The following is a 15,618-nucleotide window of genomic DNA, read 5'->3' as shown; positions in this document are numbered from 1 at the left end:
ATTTCTTCCGTGCTGGTCAGTCTGTGCCTTTTATTTTTGTAAGTGAAAGATATCCCTTCCGGGAACTCCCATCTGAACTCTATATTATTCTTTTTAAGAATCTGTGCCTGTCTTTTATAAGGGTCTCTCCGTTTTAATAATCTGACTGGAATGTCTTTGAATATAATTATATAACTTCCATCAATAGACAATCTTTTTTCTCTATTTTTTTGAAGTACCAAATTTCTCATATCCCTATCCTTGAATGTTATAAGACAGTCCCCTGGATATTTCTTTGGTTTAGTTGTCCTCACTTTCATTCTGAAAACATTCTGTACAGTGTTTGCCACTTCCTCTACTTGAAGCTCCAGCCATTGTGCTAATTCGTCCACCACTTTTTGCCTAATATTTTCTCCTTGATTCTCTACTATCCCCCTTAACCTTAAATTAACTTCCTGTTGCCGGAGTTCGTTCATGGAGATGGCATCCCACAGTTCTTCCTGAACCCTATTAGTTTCCAATAAACCTGTCCTAATTTTGTCCTCTTCTCGCTTCAAATCTTTCAAATCCAGTTTCGTCCTTTTCATTCCTTCCTCTAACACATGAGTTCTTTTGGATACTTCTTTAATTTGTCCCTTCAATTCGTTTACTGTCTCATCTATTTTCTTATCCACATTCCCGATCTTTAATTCCACCTGCTCTATCTTTGTTTCCAAATTCTTTTCACTTTGTCTGATATCTGCGAACATCCTTAATATCTCTGATCTAAAATCCGATTCTTGCTTTGACCCCTTTCTTTCTGCCGGAGTCCCCCCATTCCCCCCTTTCTTTGGCACATGGGACATTTTAGATTACAATATCTTGTTTCCCCAACTCAGTAGGGTAATAATAATATATTGGTAGCCTATACAAAGTCCCCCTCCCTCCACTGAATCAAAAAGAGAAAAGGAGGGGTTAACTGAAAGCTAGAATTGGGTGATTGAGTTATAATTCTTCTCTGGACACTTTTCTAAATTAAATTGTAATCTTCAGACGTCACAGGACCCCAACATCGGTGGGTCCTAAAAATTTTACCAAAGATCCCGAGAGCCCCCCAGCAGTCTTAATCTATACAATAGTCAATTATTTGGTTGTAATGTTCCAATATCCTATTTAACTCAATAGATGATTCTTAATTCTTCTTGCCCCAGTTGGGCTATTCCTTGTGAATTTGTCTATGCAATCAGTATTCTCTTAGTCTTCTTGCCCACTCTCGGGCTAGATCCCCAGGATTTCCGAAATTCTCAAATCAGTCTAAAAATATCGCAATAGCAAGAGGAAACAGAAGAGAAAAGGGCAAAAAGAAAAAAAAAAACAGACTGTAATTTCACCCCTTTCCACCAGGGGTCCGTCCCCGGCACGTGACAAACTTAATATCCAATTAGTATCCAAATTTTAATTTGGGAAAGTTTTCCAAAGTTTCCAAAGTTTTTCCAATCCCTTCCAAGATAAACAGGAACGAAGACTCAAAAGTCACTAACAGAAAAAGCAGAACCAAGTACCAAATACCTGACATCAAACAGCAATATTTCTCAAGAAACTACAGGATAGGTATGGATTGTGGCTAACATCATGTGTATATGAGCTGAAACAACAACAATGGGAGTATGCTTGAGCTAGAATGAATGGTAATATGTACACAGCCTAAGTATTTATGTGTGAGTGAAACATGAGAAGGAAATGGCATGAAGACTTACATATTAGATTTGTTTCAAGCTCAGAGTCTACAGCTGTCATGAAACTTTTCTAGCTGTTTATGGTAGGTGTGAAAACCACAGCTCCTATAGCTGTTAAAAACATCTTTTCTGATGAGATACCACCTGGGGGAAGCATGAGCAAAACAGAATGCTCTCACTCAGAAAGACTATGTGTTAAGATATATTACTAGGTTAGCTGTGTGTGTGTGAAATACTCAGTGCTCCAAATAGCTGTACACCATGAAATTTCAGAGATCTCTCTCTTTGTATGTAGATATGTACAAGTTAATTAGTAGCTTTCTGTTTTTCTGAAAAACAGTTCTATGTTATTCAAATAACTGCATACATTTTCACTGACAAATAGTGATCAAGGAAATACAACTACCCTGTTTTATTTTCTTGGGCCAAAATGGCAACACTTCTCGATACTTATTGGCCAAGTTTGCTAATCATAAATAAGTATGATGACTGGGGAAGTATGGTAGCTTTCAAAAATCTTGGGAATTGCTTTTTTATTGAAGCAAAGGCAAAAGGATGACTTAACTAGCTGCAGACAAAAGAAGCTGACTCCTGGACAAAGAACTCGTGTATCTTAGACATCAGATCCAATCAAGTGATGTATGGATGCTAGCTGCTGGCAAGAAATAACTTTGGTACTAATGGATAACTCAGAATAACAGCTGCTGGCAAGTAGTTCCCAGACACAGGGACTTTTGCTGAGGATTTTATTGGAGCCATTATGCAATTTAACCTTAAGGATAACCCAGTTCCAGCAGAGAGGTACTTTTCTGTTTCCATGGGCAAAGATACTGCACAAATGCTTGAAGAAAGACTGTAAAAACACTCTCTGGCATCAAGATCAAGGGAATGGGTCTCTAAGGAAGCGAAATCAAGTGGAGATCTGACTTTGGAGGGGAAATGCACATTCTTCTTCCTTGCTAGCAGCCCCAAGACACAGTCAAGAGGATGGAAACTGACTAGTGTAACAAGAGTTCATGCCTTGCTTACTGCTGTTACTCTGAAAAACTCACAGGCTTCCAAAACCAGCCTTTCATTTTCTTTGGGATACCAAGAGCTCTTGTCAGCCTAGTATTAATCTAGACTCCAAGGGCATATGTGTGCATTCTGTGGTTGTATGGCTACCTGTCCAGGATTCCTTTCTCAACTTTTTTCCTACCCATATTGAGAGCTAATTATATCCAATATGTGGAGGCTGTCCACACTACTATAACCTTTCAAAACCACTTGCTATGTTCCCTAGCCAAGCTGCATGGAGATTCTGCATGCTGGCAGCATCTACCTCCACAAATTAGCACTGCTTATATGGATACTCTCCATGTAAATGTGCTAGTGTGCATAGCAAGTGGCTTTCAGATGTTCTGGTCAAGATACAGTATGTGGGGTCCTGCCAGTTATCTCCATGTGGGAGCCATAACATTAAAGTCAAGTTTGAGAATATAGACTGCAGGTGTATAGTGAGCCTGAGAAGTGGTTTTTAAGTGATAGAAATCATTTACCTCTCACTTTTTAGATGATAAAGTGATTGCCACAGAACGGTGACTTTTTAAGGGAATGTAAAAGTAACTTGAGGTATCTATCAAATAGGAGTCCACTGCAAAAATGCCTTATGACATGGAAATGATGGGTAGCAATCACTCCAGCACACATCTGCCACATTAAAGTGGTCATGGAAATTAATATGATATTCTCTGATGCACAGGGAACAAATTCTATGTCCTAATTGGATGTGTTAATGGTGACCAGATAGATCAGTCATAATATATTACTTTTTTCTGTTGAAGAAAAATAGTGGTTTGGTTTTGTATTATGCTTTTAGGAACACTCTAATTTGCATTAATACAAATTGTAAACACATAGTGGTATGTGATAGAAAACGCCAGAGGGACAGAATGCTGCGTGGAGTGCTCCTGTTCAGAGAGCCAGCCAGCCATGCCATTACAGAATACACCATTTCATTCCCCCCTCATCAATAGATAACAGATAGGTAGGTAGAGATATGAACGAACCTTGGGGTTTCTGTAAGCATGCCAATTCCTCCCTGTTGCTCCTCAGTAGTTCCATTTTGGCTATATAGCCATCATCACTGTGTTACCTGAGATTAGCATTAGTACACATGACCAGAGATCATCTTCAAGTAGGTTCATGTTGTCTACCACTTCTGAAAATAATGTAATTATCCGTGAGAGAGAGAGAGACCAAAAGATAGTGGAGGAGGGGGCAGGGACTCAAGTCGAAGATGTTGGCTAGAAGGACAAATCAAAGGCAGGAGAAATAATCTATGTGCTTAATTTCACATCTGTCCTAAGGTTCATTCCATATTTATGTTATTTTTTCCAATGTGTTTCTAATAGGGAGCACTAAATAAACATATACTGTACTTGCCTTTCCCATCCCTGGTGATACTAGCCATGCCTTGGCAGCATTTCCATAATTGCATTTTATCATTTCAGAACCTAAATGGTTTGATGCATTTATTTCCTGTTCTGTTCTGGCCATCTTTGGTGCCATTCGCAAAGTACTCGGAGCTCTTAACCTGTTTTCACGTAGTTAGTTTCCCATTGCTACACTGAGGAGGATCTTTCTCATTTGCCCCCTGCACTCTGCACCCCCCAAAGCATATCATCATCATCATCATTATCATCATATACACTCTACCACTCCACTTTAAATACTCAACCTTACAGTTATTAAACATGTATAGTGGAGTATCTGTGGCAACACTCCCATAGATTTTAATGAGACAAAATTTCACCAACAATGTTTAACCCTATTATGTGCAAACAACTTTAATTTGAATTGTGTCTGATATTGATGGATTTATTATTGCAGACATAAATTCAGAGACAAATACTATAAAGGAGACCAGAATACAAATACAATCCATTTGTAAGCAACCACAGAAACCCATTAAAAAAAAACCCACAAGGATCCCTGGAACAGCAAAATCAGACCATAATATTTAATGAGAAGCAAATAATAAAAAAACAAATTTTAACTTTGAATAGTGCTGGAGATCTACCATGCTTCATTCCTGTTGTGTTCTAATAAAACAGGTGTGAGGAACCTCTGGCCTTATTAGGCCCAGCACGGGTCACAGTTTTGACCTCAAGGCTGTCTCCCCCAAGTCAGACCCACCAGCCCCACACCTGGCAGATACAAATCAGAGCTGGTTGATGATTATTTTCTGAAAATGTTAATACCTTCTCTGTATATTACCTTGTACAAAATACCCCCAGTTCTAAATCAATAAATAGATTTCTTGTATTGGATCAGCTGTGGGCATATTTAAGGATTTCAGGCATGTAAAAATAGTCATAATCCTCCAAATTCATTTGGTGCTTTCTATAGCATTGTCATTCCTACTTCAGACTATCCAAACATAATGGTTGTTCCTCGGTATCACAAAATAAGTGTAGTTGCAATGTTATTCAAAATAAGTGATGATCATTTTAATTTAAATTGTTGTCTTTAAAATGTTAATCTAACCTTTGGTTAATATTTGAGGAACCACCTGTTTGCAGGCTCAGGACAACATCGTTACATCAGTGACAGTTTATGTGTTCTGCCTTCATACTCTTCCTCAGAATTCAGGCCATATTTACCCACTCCCACCCACCCAAAAATCTTCTCATCTCATATCTACTCCAAGCTTACTTGTGTATTTTAACATTTCAATCCTCCTCTCCTTCCCTCATCTACAAGATTATATTCATTTCTTGATTGGGTTTCTGGGAGGATGGTGGGTTATTGAAAAATAAATAATCACATGTTTTGTTTTGTTGTTTCTTTTTGTTAATAGGCACAGTTATGACTCCAAATTATTTAAATTACAACAGTCTCAGTGTCGCTCCATGGTGTGATTGCAGCAATAGCGGGAATGACCTAGAAGAATGTCTGAAATTTCTGAATTTCTTCCAGGATAACACTTGTCTTAGTGAGTACCATATTTATATGCTATAAAATATCTTCAGTGATGTGTTTATAGAATAATATATGCAGCAACCTACAATGTAGGGGCTCGTTTACATAATCAAGAATTAATCGGGGGGGGGGGTGTCCTGTATAAATGAGCACAAATTCTGGGGTGTTTCTTCCATAACATGCCCTCACTATCTATGCTGAGTGATTCATCGATTGCTGTATTTCTCGATGGATGCTCTCAACTCCACCCATCAGCATGAACTAGCCTGGTACAGCTTAGATCTTTGTTTATGCTACCTCTGTACAGAAGGCTGCATTCTGGCTATGCAAAATCCAGCGGCTTTTACAACCATACTCACACGTACATTTCTCCATCCTCCATCCAGGCAAGCAACAGGCATTATCACAGCTTGAGGACACATTCCAGACAGGCAAAAACATAGAGCAGGGCTAGTGAGGGGTGTGGCCTAGGGAGGAGGCATGGTGTGGTGAAAGGCCAGATAGAGAGGCCTGGGAGGCCATATAGGGTGCCTGTGCCTGAGTTTTCCCATCTCGGGTTTAGGGAACAAGTAACTTAAAACCATGGTTTTGATCCTGGCTGTTTCCCTAAACCGTAGTTAAGACTAACCCCAGTACCAGGTTTGCACATAATGGCAAACGACAGAGAGCTGAAAACAGAAGGGAAAGCATCCGATCTCCTTGCAGTCACGCTAGAGGAGGAATTGGGAGGGGAGAGTGCTGAGCCTGAGGTTCGTACCTGTAGTTCTAAACCATAATTTAGTGTTCCATCTGAACCTAGCCATTATCTCCACATAGGAAAAATGTCATATGGGAACTGGGAAATGGCCTTGTGTTGTGCAGCTTTAGATCTTGGTTAAATGTGAAGTGCTTAACTAGGCTGTCAGACCTGTTTTCCAAATTAGAAACGTGCTTCAGGAACAGTCCACATAAATTGAGTTTAAACTCAAGTTTCTTAAAAAGAAGTAACAATGTAGACGTCTGGATGCCTAGCTAGTTAGGCATCAAGAGGTCACACTCAATACTTATGTATAAACATACTTAATTGTTTGAATAATTTGCCAATTTGGAAATGGAAGCATTGCTGCACCAATACATGCTATGTTTTAAAAGAAACACCCCAGTTCCATTGTCCTCTCTCCTGCTGTCGGAATAAAAATGTTAATGAAGATAAAGCAATGACATTAGAGGACACTGTGAGGAAAAATTATACTCACCCTGGCAGAGAGACCTTTTCTTCATGAAGAAATTAAAGGTGTCCCTGTTTTAATAGCATTTCACAGAAGGGGGATAAATGTTCCATTATCCTTTTTTTGTTGTTAATGGGCTGACTTTTGTAAACCTTTATTTTAAATAAAAAAATACTAACGATGCACAGTGTATTATTAAGTGTCAGGCTGTTAATCTGCATGTGTTTTAAATATCTGTATAACAGACTGTCACATTCTGTTGGGGCAGTAGCCCTTGCCTTTAATCTTTCACCCTTCTTGGCTACCACAGTGGCTCAAAGGATAGGGCTGTGTGTCATTGTTTTGTCGCAATCATTAAAGGTTTCTCAGCTGGCTTAAATGCAAATTACTGGTGCAGGAAAATCATGTGGTACAATCTTCCCATGAATATAGCACTTCAAAATGTAGGTGAAGGGACATCATGATTGAATGAAGAAAATACCCTGCCTAGCAAAAGCTACTGCCAAGAATGATTGTAGATTAACACTCTCATTGACATGCACGCTAGCTTTCTATGTGCACATATACATGCTACTTTTCTGTGTGCAGGTAGTCTCATTTTACTCAGGGGTTCATTAAAACCTGCATTTCCCCCTGTCTTTATTCAGAAGAGTTTCAGCCCCAAGAGGACTGTACCACTGGATCTTCTAAATGTGCACTAAATGGTTTGCACATAATAGTCTTTAGTTCCATGAATGTGGGTGATGGTGTTTTTAACAATGATATGTCGGTTTATTTCATTCAGGGTAACTATCTGTCAGTTCTCTGGGATCATTTTTTAGTTTTCTATAATGTGCTGCAAGGCATGAAAATCCATACAGATTTTCCTCACTTCTCGTCACATCAGCCTGCGCATTTCTGAAGTCTATAAATCATTTCCCACATTTATTAGAAGTTTTTTTTTTTAAGTTAGAATTAAATGCATCTTTCTAAGATAAGGAGTAAAAGTGAAATAATTTATAGTAAGTTGTGGATGCTATTGAAGGAATGTATTAATAACTCCTTGCTCACGTCCCCAGTGAAATGGTTTATTTCTTATACAATGTGTTTGAAATAAGAAATCCCTAAATCCATGCTGAGTCCCCAAAGACCTGATTAAAAACTGTTTTTCTATTCATTTGTATGTTTGTTTGTTTTTTAAAAAACCCAGCCAATTTACTCTTACCATAAACAGAGTATTTAATCCCATGAAAACCAACAATAAGCCTTTCAGCTTTTCCATTTTCAACTTCTAGTGCTTCTCTCACCTATTTATGTATATTTTGTTTGAAGACTAAAAAGGGGGGAAAGAAAAGAAAAATCTTTAAAATACCTCGTATTTTTTGTTGTATAAAAAGCCATTATTATAAATAAACCAGTCAGTTCCTTGCTATTACCATTTGGCTTATCAAACATGTTACATTGATAGTATATCCTGGAATGGTGAGCTCAATTATTTATAGACTACCTTAATGTGGGTTCTCTAGATTTTCCTTAGCCCTCATCTACCCTGTATATTTAAAGCAGCATCTTACCACTTTAAGCAGTCATGGCTTCCACCACAGAATTCTGGGAGCTGTATTTTGTTAAGAGTGCCGAGCCTTATATTTCCCTCACAGAACTACAATTCCTATAGTGGTTTAACAACCAGTCTTTCCTGGGAACTCTGAGGGTTGTAGCATAAATTGGGTTTTCAACTGCCTACAGATGTACAAATATTTTGTGTAAATTCCACACTCAGTGCCTTTGTGCCCTGAGCAATCCCACTGCTGATGTGGCTCTATGCTGGCATGTTAAAAAGGCAGCCTGTAAGTCTGAGTTTAAACCATTCTATTATTATTAAAAGCATTGCATTCCTTTGTCAGATGAAAATAAATCTGTGACCCACAAACTTAACGTTGCAGGGGTGTTTCCCTTCAGGAAGTTGTTGAGGTAGTGTTGTCCATTTTAAACTATTTCTTCATAAACAGAATTGGCTCTGTAATTTTTTTCTGCAGAAAATGCAATTCAGGCCTTTGGCAACGGTACAGACGTGAATGTGTGGCAGCCCTTACTACCTGTCCAGACAACCACAGCTCTAACTACAACATCTTACAGATCTAAGATAATGGGACCCGAGAACACCAACAATGAAATACCCACCAACAATGACTTACCAGCATGTGCCAATCTTAAGGTAAGGAACTCCTCAGGCAAAGAAGTCTTTGGGTGAAGTGCAAAGAAGGGAGAAAGAATTGTGTGTCAAAGGAAGGATGCTTTGATGCACATGCAGAGTAATCAGACAGTCTTATCTGTCCCCTGCTACCTCCAAAATATTGTTGGTGTGATATAGCCACATATTGTATAAAACCAGTCACTCATAATTTCAAAAACCCTTGAATCTGATATAAAAACGAAGGATCAGAATGTGGTACTCTTCCTTGAACTGTAACAGGTTTGGATGGTTGGGTTTTTTTATCAGTGCTCCCTGCCTGTATAAAAATCAGGTATGGGAAGAAAGTAGGTTGTCTTAATGAGTCATTGGTAGATGGCTGGTGACTTCTGGCTGACCAGATTCTTGCTAAGAGAGGTGGGCCTTGACCTGGTCCAACTAGACGTTTTGTGTTTTTAAGCAAGTGTGTATGCTCAAGATTACTTGAAACAGATTAATTATTGGGGAGGGCCATAGCTCAAGTGGAAGTGCCACAGCTCAGTGGATGGGCATCTTCTTGACATACAGAAGGTCTGTGGTTCAATCACAAAGTAGAGCTGGGAATGTTCCCTGCCTGAAACCTTGGAGAGCTGCTGCCAGTCAGTGTGAATACTACAGCTAGATGGACCGAGGGTTTAACTGGGTATATGGCAACTTCTTCAGTGAACCATGATAAGTCTAGTAAAAGATAATAATAGGGAGAGTAGATTATGCAATACTAAAGTCAGGCCACCCCTGAATAAAATGTTTAAAATTCTGTGGCCGTAACTACACACTATATGCAATCATTTAACATAAAAACCACTCCAGACTCATTACAAACCGAGCTCAAGCACTGAAGTTTTGCCTAATCTCAATCTCACCAGCACAGTTGAAATACTCCACCACCACAGCTGCCCCTTCTTTCTAAACATGTGAAATTCTCTTAAACTCCTGTACTGACTTCCTGATACTCCGGGATACAGCACCAGCTTTTTGTGCTTTAGCCTCCTAAGTCAGCCTTGGCCTGGCCTCTCTTATCTCTCTGCTCTTATATCTCTTTGCATCCCTGTCCATGACCTTCAGCTCCTCCGCCACCTAGGGAAAAGGTCTCCTGCTCTCTCAAACAACTCTGCCTTTTCTCTGTATCGTTGGAACTGCACTCAATAACACCTGTGTGATGTTACATATCTTACCTTGCAGCTGCCTCTTTAAAACCTACTTGTGCCATATTTTAGATTGTAAGCTCCTTGGGGGCAAAGACCTATCCTCTTGCACCCTATATACCATGTGCACTATAATGTACAAATATATACCGTATTTTTCCATGTATAAGATGCCCCCATGTATAAGACGACCCCTATTTTTTTTTAACCCAAAATTAAGAAAATGAAACCCTAAAATAGAAGTGAAAATCTGGGTGATTGGCGGCGGCAAATTGTTGATCTTTTTGGGGGCGATAACCCTCAAAGTTTCCAGCATGAGGTGCATGCAGTGCACTGTGGTGCAGAAGCAAAGGCAGCAACTGGGGCACCACATGCTTTCCCTCGGTGGCAGCTGCTGCTGTAGGGAAGCAGGCCCCCAAGCAGGATGCCAAGGGAGAGCCGGGGGAAGGCAGCAGCCGCTCTGCATCGGGCCATGCAGTTGAGCAAACTGAGCTGAGGAAGGTGGTGAGTGGCTGGGGACAGGGTGGGAGTTTGAGAGGGGAAGACAAAAAAAAAAAGGAAAGAAGGGCAAGGAGAGGTAGCTGAGGCAGCTCTGAGCAGCGGCTGTGGCAGCTGCTCTCGATCCAGTGGTTGTGCCAGCAGGGGCCTCAGGAGGTGAGCCAGTCACCACCATACAGCCCGGGGGCGGGGGGAGAAAAGAGGGGCGGCAGCAGGAAGGACCGTCTCAGCCCAACCAAGCCAAAATCTTGGACATATGCTTAAATATTTTTAAAATTTCCCCAGATGCCCATGTTCCGTGTACAAGACGACCCCCAATTTTTTTACTATTTTTTAAAAGCAAAAAACCTTGTCTTATACACTGAAAAATACAGTAAATAAAGATTTCCTCTGCCATGGATATATCTGGTCAGGCTGCCCTGGGAAGCACCAGTGCCATCAAGTCTACCCTAGACCACAAACGATGACAATGTAAAAGTGGTTAATTTTTATTACTATGAGGATTCATTCTGAATATGGAATGTTTGTGAGGAGGAGACTTCTGTAGGTGAAATGGGCCTGCTGCCATGTTAAAAAAAAATGCCTTGCATTTTTTAAGGGGAAAGCAGCAACAAGATTTCTGTAATGAGCAAGTGTCAGCCTGTTGACCGCATTATGTCAGATAATGCTGGGAATTCAGGGGATAAGTGTAAATCTTCTCTAGTAATAAGCATTTAGCCAATTTTCTAAATGTTTTAAATATAATTTAGTATAAAATGGCAATCTCCGTTCTGCATTCATGGTGCATCTTTTCCTGCAAAGAGACAAACCCTTTCAGAATGGTAGCAACATCAGGAGGAGCAGCAGCTTGCCTGCTCTGGCAGAGCCACAACAACAGCCTCCCAGCAGCAGCATCCCTCGGAAGTTGTGGGAGGAGCAATTTGGGGCTGTGCAGATGCACTGGCAGCCAGTCTGCAGACCCACAGATGTGTCTGCGCAATCCCAATGTCACCACCCTGCCCTCCCCCTTTGGGGAAGGGCCAAAGCTCAGTAGTAGAGCATCTTTGCATTCAGAATGTCCTGGGTTCAATCCCTGCCATATTCTGGTAGGGATGGAAATGCCCCCTGTCTGAAAACCCTGGAGAGCTGAGCTGGATGGACCAATTGTCTGGCCCAGTATAAGGCTGTGTGCCCCTTTCTCCCTCATAGTATATGGTAGGGACACTGTTTCCAGAGCCACTCTTGGTCAGGAATAAGCCATGAAAACTAAGGATTTTCCTGAGGAACTGGAAAACTTTGTTCCTCTTACAGGGCAGGAGTACAGGGTACCAAAGTCCCCTTTAAACACCACCCTAGCTGTTCCAAAGCTACTTACTTGTGAGCATCTAGAGAACAAAAGCTCAAAAATAAATTATCAGTGATGTGGGTAGGGGCTTAAGGTTGCTCCTTTCCACAGAACCATCCTTTCCCTTTATGGCTGGATCATTTAAATATTACCCCAGCTTATCAGGAGGTGCCAATGAAAAAACAGCTTCCATGCAGGTAGGGTATTGTTTAAAAAGGCCTCAAAGTTAGAAGACTAAATTAAAAGAATACTGGTACACCATGAAGCAAGGGGAAACAGGGAAATAACCGTGATAGGGCCATAACAAGAGCCTCCCAGCAGCAGCATCACTAGAAAGTTGTGGGAGCAACTTTGGGCCTGTGCAGATGCACTGGCAGTCAATCTGCAGACCCACAGATGTGTCTGCGCAATCCCAATGTCACCACCTTGCCCTTCTGCCTGCCCTCAGAGGCCAAGACAGTATAGACATGGGGAGCCTGTGACCTGCACTCGTAACTCCCCTCAGCCCCGGCCAGAATGGCTAGGAATGATGGGAGTCCACAGGTTATTCACCTGTGCTTTAGGGGCTTTTAAGTGATTGTAATCCCTTACCTCTCCTCCCTATTTCTGGCCCACACACTATCAGCATTGAAGCCCACACAGACAGTGACAGGGACCAGTTACAGGCAACTCTTTTGAGCTACTCTGTTCTCCCTTGATCTTAGCAAGTACAGCACCGCCAATGGATACAAATCACGCTGCTTTTTCTTGCAGCCTTTAGAAGATTTGTCCCCGTGTTCCCTCTTCAACAAAACACCTACATCCCTTGCTGCGTTTCCTATTTATGTTCACCCACTAACCAATTACAAATCCATGAAGCTTCCACGCCTGCTGTGGCCTGAACCTCTGAGTGCCGCATTGAAGCTTTTAAGCCCAACTTCTGACTAAATCCTGCATGCAGCTTGCTAATAACAATACTAATAAACACTCAGCTTTAATATAGCTGCTTATGATCTCCAAACACTAGGCATGGTGCTGAACACCTGCAATTTTCACTGAGGCTCATGAAGGGAACCCAGAGCTAAGTGCTTCCCTGCGTGCTGTGAATGGTGCTTAAGCCCTTGTCTTGAAGACTAATCCTTCCCCTGCACTCCCCTTTTAGAGCCTGTTCTTCTAAGGAAGTAAAAGATGATCCACACTTATTTGCACTCTGCACTGAAAAGCCGTGCCAGGTCCTCAGGCCTGAGAGCACATAGGTATTGTGCATACATTCATTAATTACAATATACAATTAATGCATTGTATGTTTCTCAGTAGCGTTCTGCAGTATCATAGAACTGCAGTTAGAATACTCTCAGGCAAAGGTTTTATCCGTTCGGATTTGTACCGTGTATGCTGTGGTAGAGAAAAGGGGTCTATAGGAAGGATTCAGCTGCTGCGTCTCACACGGATTGTGACTGCAAAAACCCATGAATGCAATCTCAGCTCAGCTTTTCCCTGCATTTCTCCTGCATGTTGTGGCTGCCAGAACACTTTCCAGGCAGACAAGGCCACTGAGCCTGAGGGCTCATGTAGACTTCCGCTTGTCCTACTGCATTCCCTCAGGAAAACTCGTTCTTTAGCGCTGGATCGGAGCAAACGTCAATTGGGTTTTCTGCAGATGGATGTTTGCTCCAATTTGGTGCTAAACAGCAGCTTTTCCTGGGGAAAGATGTGGAGCAAACAGAAAACATCCCGAATCCATTCCTAGAAAGCATGAGACAAGCAGAAAACTGCTTGGTCCCAGGACCATGGGTGCCTGGGGCTGTGCACGCTGTGGGCGCTCGTGTGCCTGATGTCAGCATGCCCCATGTGCGTGCTGGCATCACACACGCATGCCCCACGGTGTGCTGACATCACACACACATGTCAACATGCATGCTGACATCACACACGCACACCCCCACGGCATGCATGGCCCCAGCACAAAAAAATGTGGGTGCCCGGCCCCTTCATGGGGAATTTTGTGTTTACACTCTCAAATCTATGGATGCAAGTCTGCTGGTTCCCTCAACCTTGGCGGCAGCAAGGTCTTATAATGGGAACTCTTGCAAGAGGCTTCCCTTTGATCCTGCAGCAGCATCTTAGGCACATGGATCAATGTGAAATGGATAGCAGAATCCATGAGAACTACATTTCCCATGGATTGTTGCAGCTTGGACAATGCCAATGTAGCACTGAGGCGCTAATAAAGGCCCTACTGGAAGGTCTCTCTGTTGCTGACAGAGCCACAGCCTAAATAAGTTTATAAAGCTTCCAGTTCAATTCAACATTTCATTATTTCAAATTGTAAAGAGATTTTAAAAACATTACGAGAAGGGTAGAGTATTCCACTATGTAACAGAATGCTACTATTAAATGAAATCTCATTTGGCAATGATATTAGTGAAGCAACAATTGATTTCAAGGCCTAACATTTCTAACAAGCATCTGAATAATGACTTCAAAGATACTGAATGTGCCATGTAAGCCCAATGAAGATCATGAGTTGTATCCAGAGAGTTACTTGAATTGAGTTCCCATTGAAATCAGTAGTATTTAAATTAAGTAATGACTACCTTGTCCCATTGATTTCAGTGGAACCTAAGTGCAACTAACTTAACCTGGATCCAGCCCACAACACTTAACAATGGTTTCTTAAGTGTTACGTCCAAACACCTTGGTTTGGCTACAAACCAAAGTATGATTCCATGGTTTGAAGCAAATTGTCAAGTTTTGGTTAGTTAAGTATTAAATCTGCCCTGATAAAACCATAATGGGTGCAAGGTGATAAGCATTCCTTGCTGATGTCTCCTAGGTTAAACCATGGTTTTACTGTAGACTTGCTTGGGAGAGGGGGGTGGTTCTTAACCAGGGTTAAGTAACAAACCTGTTAATCACTAACCATAGTTAAACATCCTGTCTGCACAAGGCCACATTATGTTTAACTATCTGTAGCTTTTCCACATACAAGAGCAGGGATCATGGAAATTAGTGAAATCTTTTATTGCTCTGGGGCATTTTTAAGACCACTTACAATAAGCCTGAAAAAAGAATGCATCAACAGTGGCTTAGCCTGTATCATTCTTGCTGATAATATGATGTGCAATTAATTCTGACATGGCAGTTTGGCAGGCTACCTAATGCTCTGTACTTTACTACCTCAGGAGGTTAGTACTTGGCAATTTCTATGACATTTTATACAAATCAATCAAATACTTACCATCATTTTATTATAGAAGAATAATATATCTTCCAAGCACTTTTCTAAGGAATGATTTGTATGTGAAATGCATGCACACCAGAACACCTGCACACACATTGGATGGGTGCTGTGTTGTCCGGTTTTGTAATCCACTACAGTTATACCTCGGGTTGAATGCGCTTCAGGTTGAGCGCGTTCGAGTTGCGCTCCATGGCAACCCGGAAGTAACGAAGCACGTTACTTCCGGGTTTCGCCGCTTGCGCATGTGCAGACGCTCAAAATGACGTCACACGCATGCACAGAAGCAGCGAAAAGCGACGCGTGCGTGAGCAGAACGGATCCCGTTCGTATCCAGAGGTACCACTGTACTCTGCT

The 15,618-nt window shown here is 41.4% G+C and overlaps 1 protein-coding gene across 1 annotated transcript in view; it reads left to right on the top strand.

Moving 5' to 3' along the window:
• Nucleotides 1-15,618, top strand: part of GFRA1 (GDNF family receptor alpha 1) — a 191,743-nt gene that overhangs the window by 149,148 nt on the left and 26,977 nt on the right. The window contains exons 6-7 of the mRNA XM_028730146.2: nucleotides 5,536-5,670; nucleotides 8,881-9,059. Of these exons, the coding sequence (XP_028585979.1) occupies nucleotides 5,536-5,670; nucleotides 8,881-9,059 (314 nt within the window). The remainder of the gene's footprint in view (nucleotides 1-5,535; nucleotides 5,671-8,880; nucleotides 9,060-15,618) is intronic.

Source organism: Podarcis muralis, chromosome 6, assembly GCF_964188315.1.
Source record: "Podarcis muralis chromosome 6, rPodMur119.hap1.1, whole genome shotgun sequence".
In the NCBI taxonomy this organism is placed as follows: domain Eukaryota; kingdom Metazoa; phylum Chordata; class Lepidosauria; order Squamata; family Lacertidae; genus Podarcis; species Podarcis muralis.
The sequence above is the reverse complement of the archived record's forward strand: the minus strand, read 5'-3'. Positions and strand labels throughout refer to the sequence as shown.